The 17,668-nt window shown below is 53.7% G+C and overlaps 4 protein-coding genes across 4 annotated transcripts; 2 read left to right on the forward strand and 2 right to left on the reverse strand.

The window, feature by feature from the left end:
• Positions 1 to 465: 465 nt before the first annotated feature.
• Positions 466 to 2,736, reverse strand: G647_07450 (uncharacterized protein; the record flags this gene model as incomplete). Its single annotated transcript, XM_008731765.1, has 4 exons — positions 466 to 1,269; positions 1,327 to 1,469; positions 1,519 to 2,217; positions 2,268 to 2,736. The coding sequence occupies 4 exons, from the start codon at positions 2,734 to 2,736 to the stop codon at positions 466 to 468; spliced, it is 2,115 nt and encodes a 704-aa protein (XP_008729987.1).
• Positions 2,737 to 8,039: 5,303 nt separating this feature from the next.
• Positions 8,040 to 9,212, forward strand: G647_07451 (uncharacterized protein; the record flags this gene model as incomplete). Its single annotated transcript, XM_008731766.1, has 1 exon — positions 8,040 to 9,212. The coding sequence occupies one exon, from the start codon at positions 8,040 to 8,042 to the stop codon at positions 9,210 to 9,212; it is 1,173 nt and encodes a 390-aa protein (XP_008729988.1).
• A 2,867-nt stretch (positions 9,213 to 12,079) lies between these two features.
• Positions 12,080 to 13,189, reverse strand: G647_07452 (uncharacterized protein; the record flags this gene model as incomplete). Its single annotated transcript, XM_008731767.1, has 1 exon — positions 12,080 to 13,189. The coding sequence occupies one exon, from the start codon at positions 13,187 to 13,189 to the stop codon at positions 12,080 to 12,082; it is 1,110 nt and encodes a 369-aa protein (XP_008729989.1).
• A 437-nt stretch (positions 13,190 to 13,626) lies between these two features.
• Positions 13,627 to 16,305, forward strand: G647_07453 (uncharacterized protein; the record flags this gene model as incomplete). The annotated part of the gene is made up of 2 exons (XM_008731768.1): positions 13,627 to 13,802; positions 13,851 to 16,305. The coding sequence occupies 2 exons, from the start codon at positions 13,627 to 13,629 to the stop codon at positions 16,303 to 16,305; spliced, it is 2,631 nt and encodes an 876-aa protein (XP_008729990.1).
• Positions 16,306 to 17,668: the final 1,363 nt, after the last annotated feature.

Here is a 17,668-nt window from a genome sequence, read left to right on the forward strand (position 1 = left end):
AGATTGCCTTCGAAAACGATTCGAGAACGATTCGAGAGCCGGCGAGACACTCCAGGACGGTCGAGGCAATACCAACAAGCATCTCAGACGCTCAAAGCTCTAGTAAGAGGAAGGACCTTTACTCGCATCGAGAGGACCACAATCCAATTTAGGTAACTACCAGGTGATGACGAGGTTGCATAACGGGACAATTCCTGACGTGGGAGTATCCAGTGCCACAAGACAGTGTCATTCCCTTGACTGCCTCTTACACGCTCTCCCGCCTCATGCCACTGCAGTAATTGACCCAAGGCCTACAGGTGGGACCGGCCTTCTTTCGCTTGTCTACACACCATAGCTTTGTCTTGTTATTATGTATTGTGGGCGCTCACGCTCGCCGAACAGCGCCCAAGAATATACTTCTCCAGCGTAATAACGATACAAAAGAATAGTCTTGTTCAAACTTTGGGCACAACCCAGGCATTCTCATTCTCCCAGAGGCATGCTTTCCAGTTGATCGACCAAACTCCGCCAATTGCTCGCCTGCAGTTCAGCATACTTGACCCGCTCTTGACTCCAGTCCTGATGCATCCGGCTGATGGCGTAGATGGTTGTTTGGAAAGTCACAATCTCGTCCCTTATACACTCTTGGATGAATACCCCTCGTGCGTGTTGCTGCACAATACTCTCTTTGTCGGCCATGATACTGCTCTCCACTTTCTCGATCTCGCCTGGCTTCACTTGTCCTGGTGGCTTTTGCCGTAGCTGCTGTAGCTTGTTTTCTGAGGCTTCGATCCGTCTCTCGAGTTGAGGGATGTTGTCTTTAGCATATCGATCTCGTCGGTCGAACATGTCGCGCATCGACACGAAATTGTCGCGAATCGACTTCAAATCCTCCAAAACACCATTATCCCAGGCCTTGGCTTCGTCTTCGAGTAAGGTCTGGGTAGTAGCGAGGTGCTTAGCCGTCGACTTGATGCCTTCATTCAGAAGAGGTACGTCGTTTGGATCAATGGCGTAGCTGTCCCCGGTAGCTTCCGTAAGGTTAGAAACAGCCTGGGAGAATTTCCAACTATCTGACGCAAGCCCTTCGTTGCGTTTGACCAATCGCTCCATCCAAATGCAGAGGTTGATGTAAACTTCTGCGGAACGTCGCACGCCGGCGCGGACTTGCTCGAAAAGGTCAGGGAGGTTGGATGGCAGGCTGTCTTCTAGTGTAGGCGGCAACGCTTTGCCGGCAAACTCTTCTTGTACGGAGATGGTCGCCTGCTTGCGCCAGACTGCAAGTTCCTGGACATGCGATCAGTATCAATCTGCGCATTGGCATGGTCAGAACGGGAAGCGTACCGTTGGCACAGTCAGGAACATGACCACCAGGGTTTCCTGACTCAGGACCGGATGTTGAACGAGCGCGTTAGTGAACCGAACAAGTCCTCGTCTGCGCTTATCGAGAAAAACTGCTGCATCGGCTGTGAGATGTGACCCGTTAACTAACGATCATAATCAGCTCCACCCCCATTCTGGTCGGTCAGATCTTACCTTGTACGCGCTTAGGAGGTAGGAGGGGTAAGCGTCTGAAAGGATAGCGTTTCTGCAAGCAGTCAAGTAACCAGACAAAATCACTGTATCGTCGGACCACGCTGCTGCCTCTTCGGAGTGTTTTGACCTCGTAATTGCGATGCTGAAACAGAAAGATGCCCTCCTTCTCGGGTAACATTGTTATCGTCACGCTCTCGCCTGTCCCTGGTGGCAGACTAATGCTTTGCGACACAGCGCTCTGAGGATCTCGACCCTGGCGGCTCGAGTTATTCCCCAGATCGCCAAAGCCCCCACCCAGTGTTGGTTGTTCCGCGAAGCCACCCGAATTTCCATTATAGCTGTTCCAGCCAGTACCTGCGCTGTCCGATGGGCGCTCAGCCACGGGACTTCCGCCGCCACTCCCTTGGCTCTCGCCAGTTGTGAATGCGCTTGTCGTCCTTGCGATGCCATTCGGAGTGCTCATGGCACCGTCCTCGGCGACACCATTCGTCGACATGGTGTGAGCAGCTGTCGATGGAAGTGGCAATCTGTTGGTAGACGGACTTCCCCACGGATCTGCCGTCGGGTCTGCTCCGAATGATTCTTGTCGAGACTTCGGTGCTCTGACCGGGGTGGATTTGGCTGCGGGAGGAGAGGGCGCGGGCGGCCGGGCATTCGATCGTAACTGGTCTAGGTAGTCGATCCTGGGCTCCGGCAGTTCTAGTCATGGTTAATCTCTACGCATTGGGCCGAAGACGCTGTAGCCTTACTTCGCCTCCTTTCATCCACCCCGTCGAGGGTGATGTCCTCGCCCTCCTGACCCAGGCCAATAAGAGCGAGAAGGACATTGAACTCGCTCCTGCCCACTCCGTTCGCACTTTCCTGGCCGCCCGGTATGACAAAGTTCAAGATCTTCGACTGCTCCTGTTCACTCAAATTGCTGCTCTGGAGTAGGCGCTTGACGCCAGCCAAGCCGATGCCAACTCCTGTCCTCTCATTCGCCTTCAACACAGCGTCGTACGCATCGACATAGCTTTCCGGTACGTCGGTCGCAGGGAGGAGGTTCTTCACGAGATTCTGTCGGGCATTCTTCTTGGGTGTCGGCATTGACCACGGGGAGTCCCCGCCATCATCGGCAAAGAGAGAGGAGACGGCTGGCGCACGCGCTGGCTCGTCGCCAAACAGCGATTTGCCGTTCAGAGGCGCAGCTTCGGTGGGAGACGAGCCAAACAATGACATGGCAACGAGCGCAAGCTCGTGAAGGAGCTGATACGAGGATGCAGGCGAGGGTCGAGGACAGTCACTGAACAGCGACTAAGCGCACGTGGTTGCTATGGGATGAGGCTGCAGTGTCGACTGCGTTCTCGTACTGTACTCATTACCCGTAGAGTTGATTCGAAGTGCTATCGCATCATTGAGCTCATAGGTGGAGATGCCGGTTGCTGGTTGGAGCTGCTATCATAATCGGGCCTTGGCGCCTCACCTGTAGCGAGCAGAGACACAGAACAGGGCGCCTACAGTACCTGTTCATCTCTCACACTTCTTGCAGAGTGCTAAGAAACGCTCACTGCATATTGGACAACCAATACATAGACCACCGGAGAATTTCGACAAAGCCACGCACTAGCGGTAGCTGTGAGCCAGCATGTGCGGATAGGAGTCGCCTCCAGATGTTTGCTGCCTTGTGGCGGTCTATGGCAGGGCCAAGCCAGCACCCTTCTGCTTAAGAGACAAAGCATCGTTGATCAGACTGGTCGAACTAGGGTTCTCGGGGTCAGAGCATATCTCATCCTCGTGAGCTTGGGGAGCTCTTCCAGCGGCAGCAAAGAGAGGGGCCAAGTTTCTGACCCCGAATGACATTGCGACGGAGAAATTGATCGATTATCAGGCGTCTGCATTGAAACGAGCTATAGTAACCTCGATTGCAACGAGATCCTCCTGGAACTACCTCGCAAGCCTGTTGACTTTATACGGCGATGCTTGGTACGTAGGGACGCCAAACGATCGAGTATCGATGCCTATTCTGGGGATGTGTCCTCTCCAGCGCCTCACGCCTTTTGCTTCTTACCTAAGAAGACCGCGGGAGACTTCACGCAGCACCGCAAAAGCCAAAGTAAGCCCCGCCCAGCGCAGAGGCGTGAGTGGATAACATCGGCCTTGAAAAGAGGAGAGAAGCCTGTCGTCCGACGGGGTTGTAGGCGGTCGCAAAAGCGCACGTTGAACTTCGGTCATGCAGAACACAATGGCCGCCGGTTAGGGACCATGTCGCATCGGAGACCTCTCTCGTCTTATTGTCGAAGAGAGTCTTTCGCCGCAAGCAGAAAGACCTTCCCAGCGACAATGGCAATTCTGTGCTCGGGAATATTTCCAGTTGGCCGCTGGCTTGGACGACAGCCAGAGTTCTTGTGATTCGTGGTTGTTCGTCGAAGAGACATCTTCGAAGCATTCCAATAGCGGAAACGTAGTGAATTGATTCTTGCAGACTCTGACGTGTGGTCCAGCCACGGTACTGCTCTACCTTTTATTGTCCCCTTGGTTGACACACCCGTACAGAGATATCTCGAAATTCTTTGCCATGATAAAAGAACTGATCTGGATCAGTGGATCCTGGCCCTTACCTGACACGCATGCTTCGTCTTCTTCTCTTGGTGGGCTACTCGATGCCGCTCTGGTGTCAACTGTGGCGCACAGCACTATCCCTCTTCAGCAATGACATGTCTTGTTCCTGTTGATAACGGCACGGAACGTACACGGGAAGATGCGACGCTCGAGGCGATAGTTTGGCATGGCCGGCTAGGTTGGTCCAACGACCTCTGGCTTTCAGCTACAGAATACGCATCCACAGTACGAGAGCTGGTTGGAGGTGCCTTGGGCTTGAAAGATATTGAGAGTTTCATCTCAACAATGCCTGGAGGTCTGCAACAACTCCCAATGGTCAGCCCGTCGGTGAGGGCTCGGTGGCCGGGGGACGCTGCAGGGGAGAGAAATCTCAAGTCTCAGTAGCTGGAGCTTGTCGAGGCCTTGGTGATCGAAGAGTCAGAACGAGCTAGCAAGTCACATGCCAACGGTGTCGGAACCGCGCTCGCATTTGCGAACGCGGTCTCTCTGTGGGCAGGTAAGAGCCTAGAGGAGACTAGCGCCGCCAGCCTCGGCAGGTGGCAGGGGCCGTTCAGTAGCTCATTCGTGCACACTGCAGGAACTTCCTCTATTGGACAGGATGCCAATTTTGCCCCATCGTCCTTCCCGGAGCCGAAGTTCTCCTTCTCGTGGAGAATGGTCGCTCCCTGTTCAGGGGCTCGTTAATACATTTATCAAGAAGCCCGGGGAGTTCGGGGACCAGTTACAGTTAGTCTTTGCCGCATCTACCACAGCACGCATTCGGAAGATCATCAAGCATGGAAATGCTCCCATCGTTGGTCCCTGCAAGTCATGGTGCGCCGGTTGAAGAGGTGATGCTTATCGAAGCCGCGGAGTATGTATAAGACACATTTCGAACTTGTAGCCATGTCAGCGCCAATTAATATACCTATCTGGTCTACTTGCTATCCCTGTGTCTATCAACACAAACCACTGAATCACTCACGTGCTACGATATATACTTGCAAAGTGATTTATTTGTCGTGTGCCATGCCAACTTCGGTGCCCTGCTCCGCGGTCCTCTGTCCCCGCTATTTGCCTGATAGGGCTATTACTCAGTTAGGTGAAGCTGGCGTCGTAGGGCTCGTGGCTGAAGAACATTTCAAGGGCGAGGTTCGCACTGGCGTGTTTGATGATCATCGGGAAGCACGCTCGCCGGGAGCACTTCCGGCGGATCTCCAGGCCGTCTCTGGCTTAAGTTGCGCCTCACTTGTGCCTTGAACTTTAAAAAGGGTTTCGATATTTCAACGTGAGCAAAGACGATGGCATCTGTCGACGTCTTCTACCACTGCAATCGAAACGATGAGTTTTCAAATTCGACCTTTATTACAGGTCTTTTGTACTTAGCGAGATATAGTTCAACCTCGCTTGCAGAAGGCCGATTGTCATTTGCATTTCCCTGGGGAAATTGTCGTTTCTGCGGCATGGTGACAGGCGAGACTGCAGGGCGGGAATGAGACATTAGCGCCAGGTATCAGGAGATCACCTGAACTGTGCAGGGCATGTTATAATGGGAGAATCCCAGAGTCATGGAGGATGGCGGAGGCCGTTGTCAAACTCGAGGATGCGTGTCTCACGAGCGCGAGGGTGAGTGACAACGACAGCCGTCACGCAGGTATACTTCCAGATCTCAAAGGCTGCCCCAAGCCACAAGCCCACAGCCGTGACAGTAGGACGACTCACTGTGACATTTGTTGCCCGCCATTGGAGAAATCTCCAGTGGAGCAGTCTTGCTGCAGCCACCAGACCTCATGATCTTCAGGCCCGAACATGGCTTTTGGTGCATGATCCACTTACGAACAGTTGTTGGATCTGAAGCACTTCATGTTGGGCACGTTTGAGGCCCAGAGCTGCAGAGTGTCAAGTGTCGGTGAGACAGAATGTGAGTCATGTGCTCTGCATCGGCAGCCTTGGGCCTCGAGTAGAACACACATGGTACGGATTCGCTGCAATGATGTGCAACCAATGCCGCTGCGACCCGGAGAGAAGTTGCGGAGTCTGGGACCAATTGTCGTGAATATCAAGCACATTCGTGGGGGTAAAAACACATCTCAGAGATGATGGCGTCTATGGCTTGCAGACCACGCACGCTCGGAGGAGGTCTGGTAGTGGTTCATGTACTGATCGACCCTGCAACATCCATTGCTTGTCAACGAGGCGGGACATGCGTTGGCTGCTGCTGATTGTTTAATTCTGCACAAGTCTTGCTGCAGTTGTTGGCCTAGCTGCTCGCCGAGCTTCTGGCTGGGGCTGTTTGCTGGTCTGCTTTGGGTGTGATTCCTTACCCATGACTGGTGGAGATCATGTGTGACAGCATGCAATTATTGTTGGAGTCTACGATGGTTCTATTCCTTTTGGCTGCAAGACACAATAGTGCGCGATGGTCAGCCCAAGCCAGGTGAATATCGTTTCGACATCCTATCCGAACTTGGCTCGGATTACCTCCGCCCTCGCAAGGCACGCATCCAGCACGGAGGGGCTGCTTCCATGAAACTCGCAACATCGTGACCCAGACGACTACCTAGTGCCGGTATAGTGCAAAGAGTGTAGTGGCACAGCACGCCGCCCTTCAATCTTCAGCAGTCGGTACCGAGGACTCAGGGTTCTAGGTCGACTCCAGCATAGTGCTGTCCCATGGCGTCAACCATGGAGTAGCGAAGGAACCTTGTTTCGCGAAAGCAGGGTTGCGCGGTGGGATGCAGAGACCTCTTTGGGCAAGCTGCGATACGGACCGGGCGGGAGGTGGAAAGGTGGACAAGGGTTTGGAGTTTGGCCGGTGTCGACTGAGTCGAGTCGTTCGTTGGTTGAGCATTTTCACACGAACAGGCTTGGAACAAGCCGCCAGCGTGTGCGAAGAGCCCAAGGTGGGGCTTGGCATGAATGACGCTTGCCCTGTTCGGGGCAGGCAGAACCCGACCGCCGTGAATCACCGCGAATCTGCGATGTCACCAAGCATCTTCCTGGCCTGGCACCTTCTGGGGGCCGCCTTGACACCCGAAGTGTGCAGAATGCTCGCTCTTTGAGAAGAGACAGTAACGTCGAAGCGGGCAAGAGGAATCACTCCAGAGATTACTGGGTTGCAGATCTCTGGCCCGTCTGTGCGAAGTGAGTCGTGGCCCAATACTGGGGTTAAGGCCTGATTTGGTGATAGGGAACTCTTGGAGGCCCCCATCGTGCCCCCGGGTGGCTCCTGCATCGCTGGCCCACGCCTAAACGGAAGATGCCCTAGCACGACTCGGTCGCTACGCTGCCATTCAGATTTGAAGAGGCCCTTCCCGCCGCAGTCTCCAGGCTTCTCTGGCCTTTTACTGTCGCATTCCCGTCGAGATTCGCGCTTGACAGCTTACTCGCCAACGTGTTGATCTGAACAGTCCGACTGCTGCTTCCGGAGTAGCGTGCAGCTAATCTTCTTCAAACGGTCGTGGACGGCACAAAACCCTGCACCAGCTGTGCACTGACATTGGGGATCATCCACCACGTTGCGTTACAGTGATTGCTCACATCTGACACCGCATCTTGTCCCTCTTCCATCCATACAACTATACTTCGAAACTCCCACCCTCAAGCCACTCCCGCCGCTCCTCAACAACTCGAACCGGCTCAACTCTACTTCGACCGCAATTCTCGAATCCCACATCCTCCGACATTCTGCGGTGTGGCTTGAGCATTGGGTTCGTGCCATACACCTGCCCGCATCTGCGCCGACCGCCGCAGCTCTTTTCAACACCACCGTATCATTCGACCTTGACCCATACCTGCACACCGCATCGAGCATCCGACCCCTCCCGTCAGTGCAATCTCACCTCGCACGACTTGAAGCCCCCGAAACAATGTCTTGAGCTGTTCAACCATTTTGTACACCAATCTACTTCCTTTCTGCTGCTGCCGCCGCCGCTGCCGCCGTCATGGCTCAGGCCATGGACGCCCATTCGAGCTTTGTTTACCTCGTCGACAATCTGCCCAAATGGCGAACCACCTTGGACTCTTTGGCTACGCATACCGCCGAGAAGCATGCCGAGTTTGTCGCAGAGTATGCTCGTCTACTCAAACAAGCAAGACCCAAGCGCAAGAAGACTCCTTCGGTCAGCTCGATCCATTCTACCGAGGAGCAAGGTTCAATCGATGATCAAGCCAGTGGTGAAGAGAACGTGGACAACTCGTCGTCGCATGGTCCCATAGAGATAAATCCCTTGGAAGCTGGGACTCGATACCTGTTCGCACAGGCGCGACGAAAGAGGAAGCCGGGCACTTCGATTCGTTCCGGCGCCTCCGGACCGCAGAAGTTTAGAAACAGGAATCACGTCGTCGTTTACTATGACAGCTACCTGCAGAAACAGTTGGATGCTATGGTGAAAGAAGTCGGACTTGGCCGGAACAACTTGAGAAAAGGCAAGAATGCCCTGGCAGCAGCTACAGGATTTCAGCTTCCTTCACTGGCTACACTGTCTGGGAATGGCGGCCTGGGGTCTTCCGCGTTCGACGATTTCAGACCTCCCAATATGTCTCGGAGCACTTCCGCCCTGCTGTCAGTCAAGAAATCGGTTACTCTTTCACCCCAGCCGCCTTCCCATCAGGCGAGCTTCATTCAAGCTGACAAAGAGCTGGAGCAAATCCAGTCTCTATGTGAGACAGCAGCTCACCAGTTCCTTCGCGATGGTGATTGCAAGTCTGAGCTTGACACTATCCGGGGGAGACTGGATGCACTTCTTGTACAGGCCACCAGAGCTGCAGCGTCACTCAAAAAGCTCCAAGAGGAACAGGAAGCTGTCCACGCCGACTCGTCCGCCTCGGAGTCCAATCACGAAACCGAATCACGTGGCACGTTGTCAACTCAACCCTCGCTCGATCTTCTACCACCACAGAAGATTGCCGTTGCAAAGACCTTACATCCGCCGGCAATCAGTCATCCACTTGACGGCCTCAAACCTCAGGGATTCTTCAGCGCGCCAGCCGTTTCAACACTTGGCCATGAACTCGCTAATGACACGATCGAGGTCGACGACTCTAGTGACCAAGAGTCCATTGTCGTGGACCTCTCTCAGTATCGTCTAACCAATCCCCGAAGGATACGTGCTTGATGATCCACGCAGCCCCGGGGTTTTCCCTATGTTTCAACATATTCTTTGTGATATAGCTATCTATCGTCATGTGCATTTTCAGCGTGCTTGTGTTATCTCGACCACTTTGGAGCAATTTCAGCGGGAGTTTTGGGACTATGGGAATTGCTGCATGACGCATAGGGGTATTAAGGGATGTCGGAATGGATGAAGAGGAGGCCTGTATATGGAAGAAGCGGATGGATGAGCATCTGCAAATCAACTGGTGGCCTGCTCAAAGCAATGTCTTATCCTCGACAGCATGAGGATACTTCCACTCGAATCAGCACATGGATGTCGCCGCTTCTGTGATCCGACCGCCTTCCAAGGTTGAGCCGCAACAAGCAGAAGGAAGGGCTTCTGCCACGATGCGCACAAGAGCTGGAGTGTCCAACGTTTTAACGGCAGATCTATTGGGGACCATGAGTGGCACGGATCGGAGTTTTCACGGTTCGTTGGTGAGAAAGCCGCCGCGAACACCGTGTAACTCAGGCATGTGGAACGTCACAGGTGGACCGAAATGGGATGCGGTGACAACGGAATGAGCATACGGGATCGAAAGGTATCTATCTCCCTGCTATGGGATGGACGGATCTACCTAATCTTGAAGTCAGAAAAGGATTAAATATTCTTTTGATTATCAATCTCATGTGTGTTCCGCTTCAACTGTAGGCTTGCGTCTTCTCTACTATTCGCCGAACCATTTCAATGACTGCCTGTCTGAACCCCTCTCAGAAGCCAAGGACGTGGTATTTGAGTTTTGCTCACAGACCTGAGGAACGACTTCCGAGAGGCTTTATCAACGGTTCTGGGGTTCGAAAGGGTGTGAAGCTGACGGGCCAGCAGTAATCCACGCGGAACATTGATTGACCAAATACTCCGTACATGCCGTCACTATGTTCAACGTAATCATCTACTCGTGCGCGGTACGGAGTACACAGTACGGAGTCCTCCCAGCAGACCACAGCAGACCACAGCACAGCCTCAGACGGCACTCTACGGAAACCGCGGTGACCCCATGAAGCTGCCACGGCCGGGGTGGACTGCTGGAGAGAGAGGTCCGAGACTCAAAGATTCACTCAGAGCGGACGTGTGAGCGTGAGCGCAGGGGTAGGGGTAGGGGTAGGGGTAGGGGTAGGGGTAGGGGCAAGGTCGGAATCTACAGCATCTGTACTTCGTACGGAGTACCTTGTTACCTGCCTGCATGCGAGTGCGATGGAGGGTGGGAGTATTCCGTACCTACTGTGGTTCTACGTACCGAAAGTAGTAGTACTACGACGACTACCACTCGTCCTCGTCCTTTCGCATTTGCAGCGCAGACCAGCACCGAGCCAGGGTCGGAATGTTCCGAAGGCTCGTGCAGCCGGGCTCCTCTCTACTGTACCTTGTACTGTGCATGGTACCACGTACGAGCAGTAGTAGCACAGGTACTGTTGGTACTGTTGGTACTGTTGGTACTGTTGGTATTCCGAGACATTTTGCACAACGTCCCAGCCGCCCCAGCCGTTGTACGTACTCAGTACACTATCTCACTGCGTACAGTAGTACTCGTAGGCCGTTGTAAGCTTTGGGAGCGATTCAGTGCTGACAGACATGGTCCGCGCGCGCACGGGGGTATGAGACACAGCGGGAACGGGCTTACGTACTGCGTCCTGGCCCATCCATGCGAGTAGGTACTGTAGTGTGTAGGCGCGAGTACCTATTTACGGTCACCGAGTCCAGACCACCTAGGTAAGGTACGGAGGAGGTATTACGCATGCTGGACTCTCTATTGTATTACGCGTACTCGTACTCGCACTCGCACTCGTAGGAATTGCAAAGTGAGTGGAGCCAAGGCAGAAGGAATCAGTGGGAGAGGACGGTGAGGACGGGCGTGCTTGATTGATTTACCGCTCTGTGGCTCCCGTCTGCTTGAGGACTGGTACTCGTGCTGCATGTGTACGTTCTGTGTACGTTCTATACTGCGTACTGTGTTTCGGTGCCGGGCGCGGAGAAATGTGCACGGTTGACAATCGAGAATGAAGAATACCTTATGGATAGTCTTGAGAATGCAAGACGGTGGGTTCCAGGTCGATCGTCTCAATGTCCTCTCCTGAACCTCGACCGCGTCGACCGATCCAGGTGTTCACTGTGTGGTATGAGAGTTTATGCACCACATGCACGAATCAGCACAACAACATAGCAAGGGGTAGCACCAATGTAGGCTGATGAGAAGGTGGGAAGTTTCTTTCCACACAGTAGCCTACAGCCGGTAGAGTATGGAGTTCATGAGTAGCTAGGTATCTGACTGGTGGTCCTACAATAGTAAAGGTATACGAGCAGCTCATCGGAGCATGTTATGACTGATTGGATCACAGTGCTGCGATCACCAGGATACTTTCTGAGCTATGGCACCTTCAATGGACAGCGACAGAGGGACAACACTAGTCATATTCGAGTTTCGTGTTGATCTGGCTTGATCTTGTGCTCGAGCCTAGGCACAGGATAATGGTTCGGAATTTTCATGTCGAAGCCGGTCTCATGCTCCTTTCTCACGAGGCCGAGGCGTCCTTCATGGTCTGTGCATAGCCTTTTGCTTGTGTCCAGCTTGATGGCGAAGATGGTGACGCCGGCACTGCCAGTTCGGACAGTACCATCGCGGATGCGCGAGCACAGGTCTGTTCCTGCCGGACATCTTCAGTGACTCGAAACCTCTGCTCGCGGCGGTCGAGCTGATCTGCGTATCCTCACATTTATGGCATTCAGCACGCCGGTGTTTTGAAGAGCGAAGAGTCGATTGTCCCAGTAGTCCATTGGCAAGAGACTCTGAGCACTGGGGGACGATATTTCCAACGTCCAAGACGATGCCTTCAACCGCCATTGCTCGTGGCAGACATCTCACTCGTGGCCTTGGCTTCTCGGGCTGCCTTCTCAGCCGCTTCTTGTACGACACCCCAGAACAACTTCTGCTTGACCTCATTCGCTAATAGGCCTGCAAGCTCTTCTGTCGCAATCTTGTTGCCTCCACGCACCACCTGCTCGAGTGCGCCGTCCCTCACCACCTTGAAGTTCTTGTTCCCTGTGCCCGCCAGTTCCTGGCCTCGGCGACCCATACTGATACCTGCCCTCTGCTTGCTCGCCGCCTCTTTTATTTTGATTGCGTGGTCGGCGATTTGCTTGTTTGCATAATCTCGGTTGGTGAAGAGTGGGGACTGCGAAAGCGTTGACGTCCAGTATTTGCTCCACAGCAGACTGAGGAGGTGTGCGTCGAGGGTTGACTTGTAATGAGTGACCTCTAGCGGGTAGTACGAATTGGCATGGACGCCAAAGTCTTGAATCTTGTCTTGAGGGATGGCTTGATAGTCGTCGCTATCATCGCTGAATTGCTTATTGGCGGTTGTGTGGCCGTCCGGGTACGTCCTGAACGCGCCGATCTCGACCTTCCCAGCGGACACGGTACGATCAGGGTCAATGACTACGGCGACGAATGGGTCATTGACCATCTGATGTGTCTTCTGCGTGTGGACGTCGATTCCTGAGAGCCAGCAGCCATAGCCGGGGTGAGAGTGGTACCAGCCCACGGCATTCTCCAGCTGACCTCCACCCTCTCTGGAGGCGATGCCAAAATTGACCATGTATTCATCTGCATCTGCATGGGCGTTCACTCGCGTTTCCGTTCCCTCCACCGGCAACCTGAATGCATCTGTTATGACCAGTGACCGACCGAAGACGTACCCTATCATCAACCCCATAATCTCAATGCTGCCGCCTGATCGAGCATGTGTGGTCATCTTTAGCAGGGCCAAGGCTGATATTCGAACCTGGGTGAAGTAATTGGGATCTTTCTTCCATGGCGCAGAGTTCTGGAGGGCCTTGTAGGCATTCGGGTCGGGGAGGTTGTAGAGAGCATTCTGAGATGGATCGACGGTGATGATATCGTTCTCTGCCTCCCAAGTGCGCAGTGCTGCGGTGGTCGACATGGTGGCAGCTGGTGTCTTCAGGCAACTCTCATCGAACGAGACTTGCTATGCGGAGCTGCGAACGTCGTGCGGGCGATATGAGCCGCAGGCGTGTTGGAGGACAGCGAGACCTGACTCAAGATCTGCCAGGACCCCTCCGGACATTACTCGCGGTCAGAGTTCGTGACGCTTGTGTCAGCGTGATAGTTGCCCGGCCAACCATCGGCTTGTTGACGTGCGTGCAGGATGGGCAACTTTCCGCCCGTCATGGCTCTGTCCACCTCTTCAACCTGATTCGACAGGACGCCATGACCGTTTGTTGACCATCTTCAGCTCCATGCTCTTTCTGCGCAACGTTATTTCATCTCGCCACCGTCATCGTCGACACCCTCAGAACTCACCTTTGAACTGAGAAGATCTCCTTCGAAGCTGCTCGGCTGCGAGCCCGAGTCGCAACAATGCCTGCCACTATGGACACGAGCTACCTCACCACGCAGGTCACTACGATCATTGGACAGTTACATGCCATCTTCGACGAGATTGGCGTACCCCGGAACGAACGCGAATCAAGAGAAACGGAATTGTTTGCGGCACTGTCAGAGACGCTCCACAACCAGCTTCGGCTCGTTAATTCGTACGTGAACTGAGGGCATACGAAGATACGTGTGCTGACATCCGATAGCGAGAAGAATGCCATGACCGAAGAAGCTCAGAACATCATCAAAACAATCAAGCAGATGGAACAGTCGCTGGACGACGAGAAGGATAGAGGCTATGACCTGGAGACGAACGGACTTCGAGTCACCTACCCACTCCTCGATTGTCTCCGCGACCTCAAAGAGAAATACAATGTAGTCAGCAGGCTACACCGAGAACGCTTTGAGCAAGTAAAGAAACTGGTCGAGGCACTGGAGTCCTACTCGTCGCATCTCGAGTCGTCCTTTGTCAAGATCAGACTGCCCCCAACCTCGTCGAACACATGCCCGCCCAATTTCGATCTTTCCCCGTCATATGTCACAACCCTCGACGAAGAATTCACCAGAGTCTACGATGAATACAACCGAAGAGTGGCAGTGGTCCAGCAGACCTCCGAAGAGATTGTTAGATTATGGTCAGAGTTGGGCATTCCTCAAGCACAAACAGACTCCCTCATCGTCCAAAACTATCGAGATTCGCCGGAACAGCTGGGACTGCACCAAGCAGATATGGATCGACTGAAGAGCCGCCGGGACAAGCTCCTCGACGAGAAAAAGAACCGTGAGAAGCGACTTACCGACGTCAAGAAGAGTATCGAGGTGTTGTGGGACCGGCTTGGAATTGAGGCAGCAGATCGTAAGGCCTTCCTGGCTGCCAATAGAGGTTGCGGCCTCCGAACCATCAACGAATTCGAAGACGAACTTGCGCGGCTTAACGAACTCAAAAGACAAAATCTGCACCTGTTCGTCGAAGATGCTCGTGTCAGACTCCAAGAGCTCTGGGATGCCTTGTATTTCTCCGAAGAAGAAATGCTGGAATTTACCCCTGCCTTCTCAGACGTTTATAGCGACGCTCTGTTATCAGCCCACGAGGCCGAGATTGAACGACTGATGACTCTGAAAGACCAACGAGCACCAATACTGGCCATGGTCGAGAAATATAAATCGATCGTCGCTGACCGCGAGGCTCTCGCAGCATCTGCGAACGATGCATCGAGACTCATGCTGAAGCCTCAAAAAGGAGAAAAGCGTGACCCGGGGAAGCTGCTGAGGGAGGAGAAGATGAGGAAGAGGATAGCAAAGGAGCTGCCAAAGGTCATCGCCGAACTGACGAAGGTCCTTCAGAAGTACGAGGACGAATATGGCCGACCCTTCCTGATTCAGGGTGAGAGAATGCTGGATGACCTCGAGGTGGAAGCAGAAGTGAAGGCGCCACCTCCGAGATCCAAAACACCAAATAGCCTGCCACCGAGGTCAAAGACTCCCGCGCCACCGACGACGACTAAGCCAGCAGCAAGTACTACGAAGTCCGCACAGCCAGCTCGACCTGCTAGTGTCATGCGAGGACCGCCACCGCGGACACATACAAAGACGCCCAGCACCGCCAGCAGACCTGCCACTATTAGGCAACAAGCCGCCCCAGCGTCTGCGCCCTCACAGGCAGCACCTTCGATCCAACCAAAGTCACCTTCGAAGATACCCAGCCGCGTCCCGCTGGGAACGCTGAAGAATTCGCCAGAACGGCGCACCATTCCTCAGCCTGCCTCTCACAACACTCAGCCTGAACCCCAACAGAACTATGCTCAAAACGCGAGGAGCATGCCACCTCCTCGAGCTCCGCCGCCGAGAATGCGCGACCTCTTCGTACCGCCTTCAGAAACAACGCCTAACCCCGTGATGGCCTCTCAACCGGCACCACCCTCTTCAACCCGGCCGGCGAGTACGATATCCTCTGGCTCGAACGAAAGCAGTCGCTACGTCCGCCCGATGAGTCCCGAAGATGTCTACACCGACCACGAGAGAATGTCCTATATGTCCGCTTCACTGCTCAGTCACAACCGCCAACAACAACACCAATATGCGTCTCTGCCATCGCATCAAGCAGATCCCTACTACCAACCACACCTGTCCCATCAACATCATCCTTCTCACTCCTCATCAGCGTCAATACACAGTAGTAGCCACTCGCAAAGTCTGCGACATAACCCCTCAGCCCCACCATCCACAGTTATATCACGTCAAGCTTCAAATACCTCGTCAAATATGACGACAGGCACGACGGCGAGTGGGAGTGAAAACTGGGAGACTTATTCTGATGCGTCGGAGATGGAGCCCGAGCGAGATGTCCGCGAACAGTACTACGCAAAATCACACGCTCAACAACCATCCTTGACGTCGAACCCGTTGGCCTTGAGCCACAGCATGAACGGTCAGAATCAGAAGAGACCTTTGAGCGCTGCAATACCGGGCTCGATGGCCCCACCCCCAGCCAAGCATCACCAGCATGCAGGTTCGACCGGATTCAACGCTTCGCAATACGGGGTCGCGCACGGTCAGGGCCAAGAACGGTTCCGCGAGATGAGTGACGAGAACGCACATTCCGGCGTCAGGGTCGAGGGCAGTGATGCCGCATGGAGCACCGAGTTGGAGGAGTCGTATTGAACGAGCCGAGCTTGCGCGTGGCGGGCCTAACGATGCGCGTGCATGCCTGCATACACACATTTTTTGAAGAGAACAACTTTCGATACTCTCCCTGTGTTTTTAATACTGCTTTGCTTCTTTTGGCGCCGCAGCAACGACCACGCATGATATGACGGCGCCGGCGCCCCGGCGCACAGGTCGGGTAGACTGACAATTTTTGATTCTCGTCGGTCAGTCGTTCAGAGGACAGGTCCAGGAAAGGAGGTAGAGGCGTGGAGGCGTGGAGTGATGGTGCTGGTCGTAACCCGAGACTCAAGAACACTGGGGACATAGGTTCGTGTGTACAGAACAAAGACGGATTTGACACATTTTCGGGAGCTGGCTACAGTCAGTGCATGTACTAGTCTAGATTGGAAGCTGGCTGAGCTGAATATCCAAGTAGCAGAGTTGCATAGGAGCAGAGTAGCTGGACCAACTGACTAAGGCCATTCGTTGAGAGTGAGAGGCTCGCGCTCAATCACGGTGTACTGTACTGTACGGAGTACTGTTTTGTTACTTCTCCGGCCGGACTAGATTCGATGTCCCCTGTACGGAGTACAATACAGTGGTGTGCCGGAGTGTGCGTGTGCGAGTTACATCCGGTAATTAGTGTCATCAGGGGGGTTCGGAAAGAAAGAACAGCCACTCGTGTTCATGTCATGACGGCTATGTAGGTATCTCTGGCGAGATTTCGCATTTTGGTATTTGTCGTTGTACGGCGGAGTCTTTGGACCTACAGTACCCTCCCTACACCAACACCTCAACCTACCGAGATGGAAATCCGAGGCTTGCTTGCTTGCTTGACTCGAAGAACGAGCCGAACTGAGCTGTTGCTCTTGCTCTTGCTATTGCTGTTGCTCTTGATTATGTGAAACATGTTATACCTTGCTTTGATATGCTTTGATATGCTTTGATATGCTACCTATGTATGCTGGCTTCTTGCTTCGTGCAGACAGTTAATAAATTCAGTTTCCACGCCGAGCTGAAGTTGCAGTGATATTCACAGACTCCGCCACTATGACCATCGTGATATGATTCCCTTGTTGTGAATCATGGCGTGATGCACGAGTTATTCACATTCCATATTGACCTTTTTCTATTCCCTTGTACGCCACGTCGTTTGTCTCTTTGTCGTTGTTCTCGTTACAATATGCTCTTATCACGCTAAAAGGCCGGGACTCTGCCCGATATTAGTACATGTACAAAAAGTGTCACAGCTGATATGTGCAAACGTGCTGCTTCTCGTCCATCTCGCTCGGTGATTGCACTGGCCTTCACGGCCTCCGAGAACGAGGTCGCTCGGCGGCAACGGTATCGGTAGTGCCCTTGGACAGCAGCTGATGGA

The sequence above is a fragment of the Cladophialophora carrionii genome (assembly GCF_000365165.1).
Source record: "Cladophialophora carrionii CBS 160.54 unplaced genomic scaffold supercont1.6, whole genome shotgun sequence".
Taxonomy (NCBI): Eukaryota; Fungi; Ascomycota; class Eurotiomycetes; order Chaetothyriales; family Herpotrichiellaceae; genus Cladophialophora; species Cladophialophora carrionii.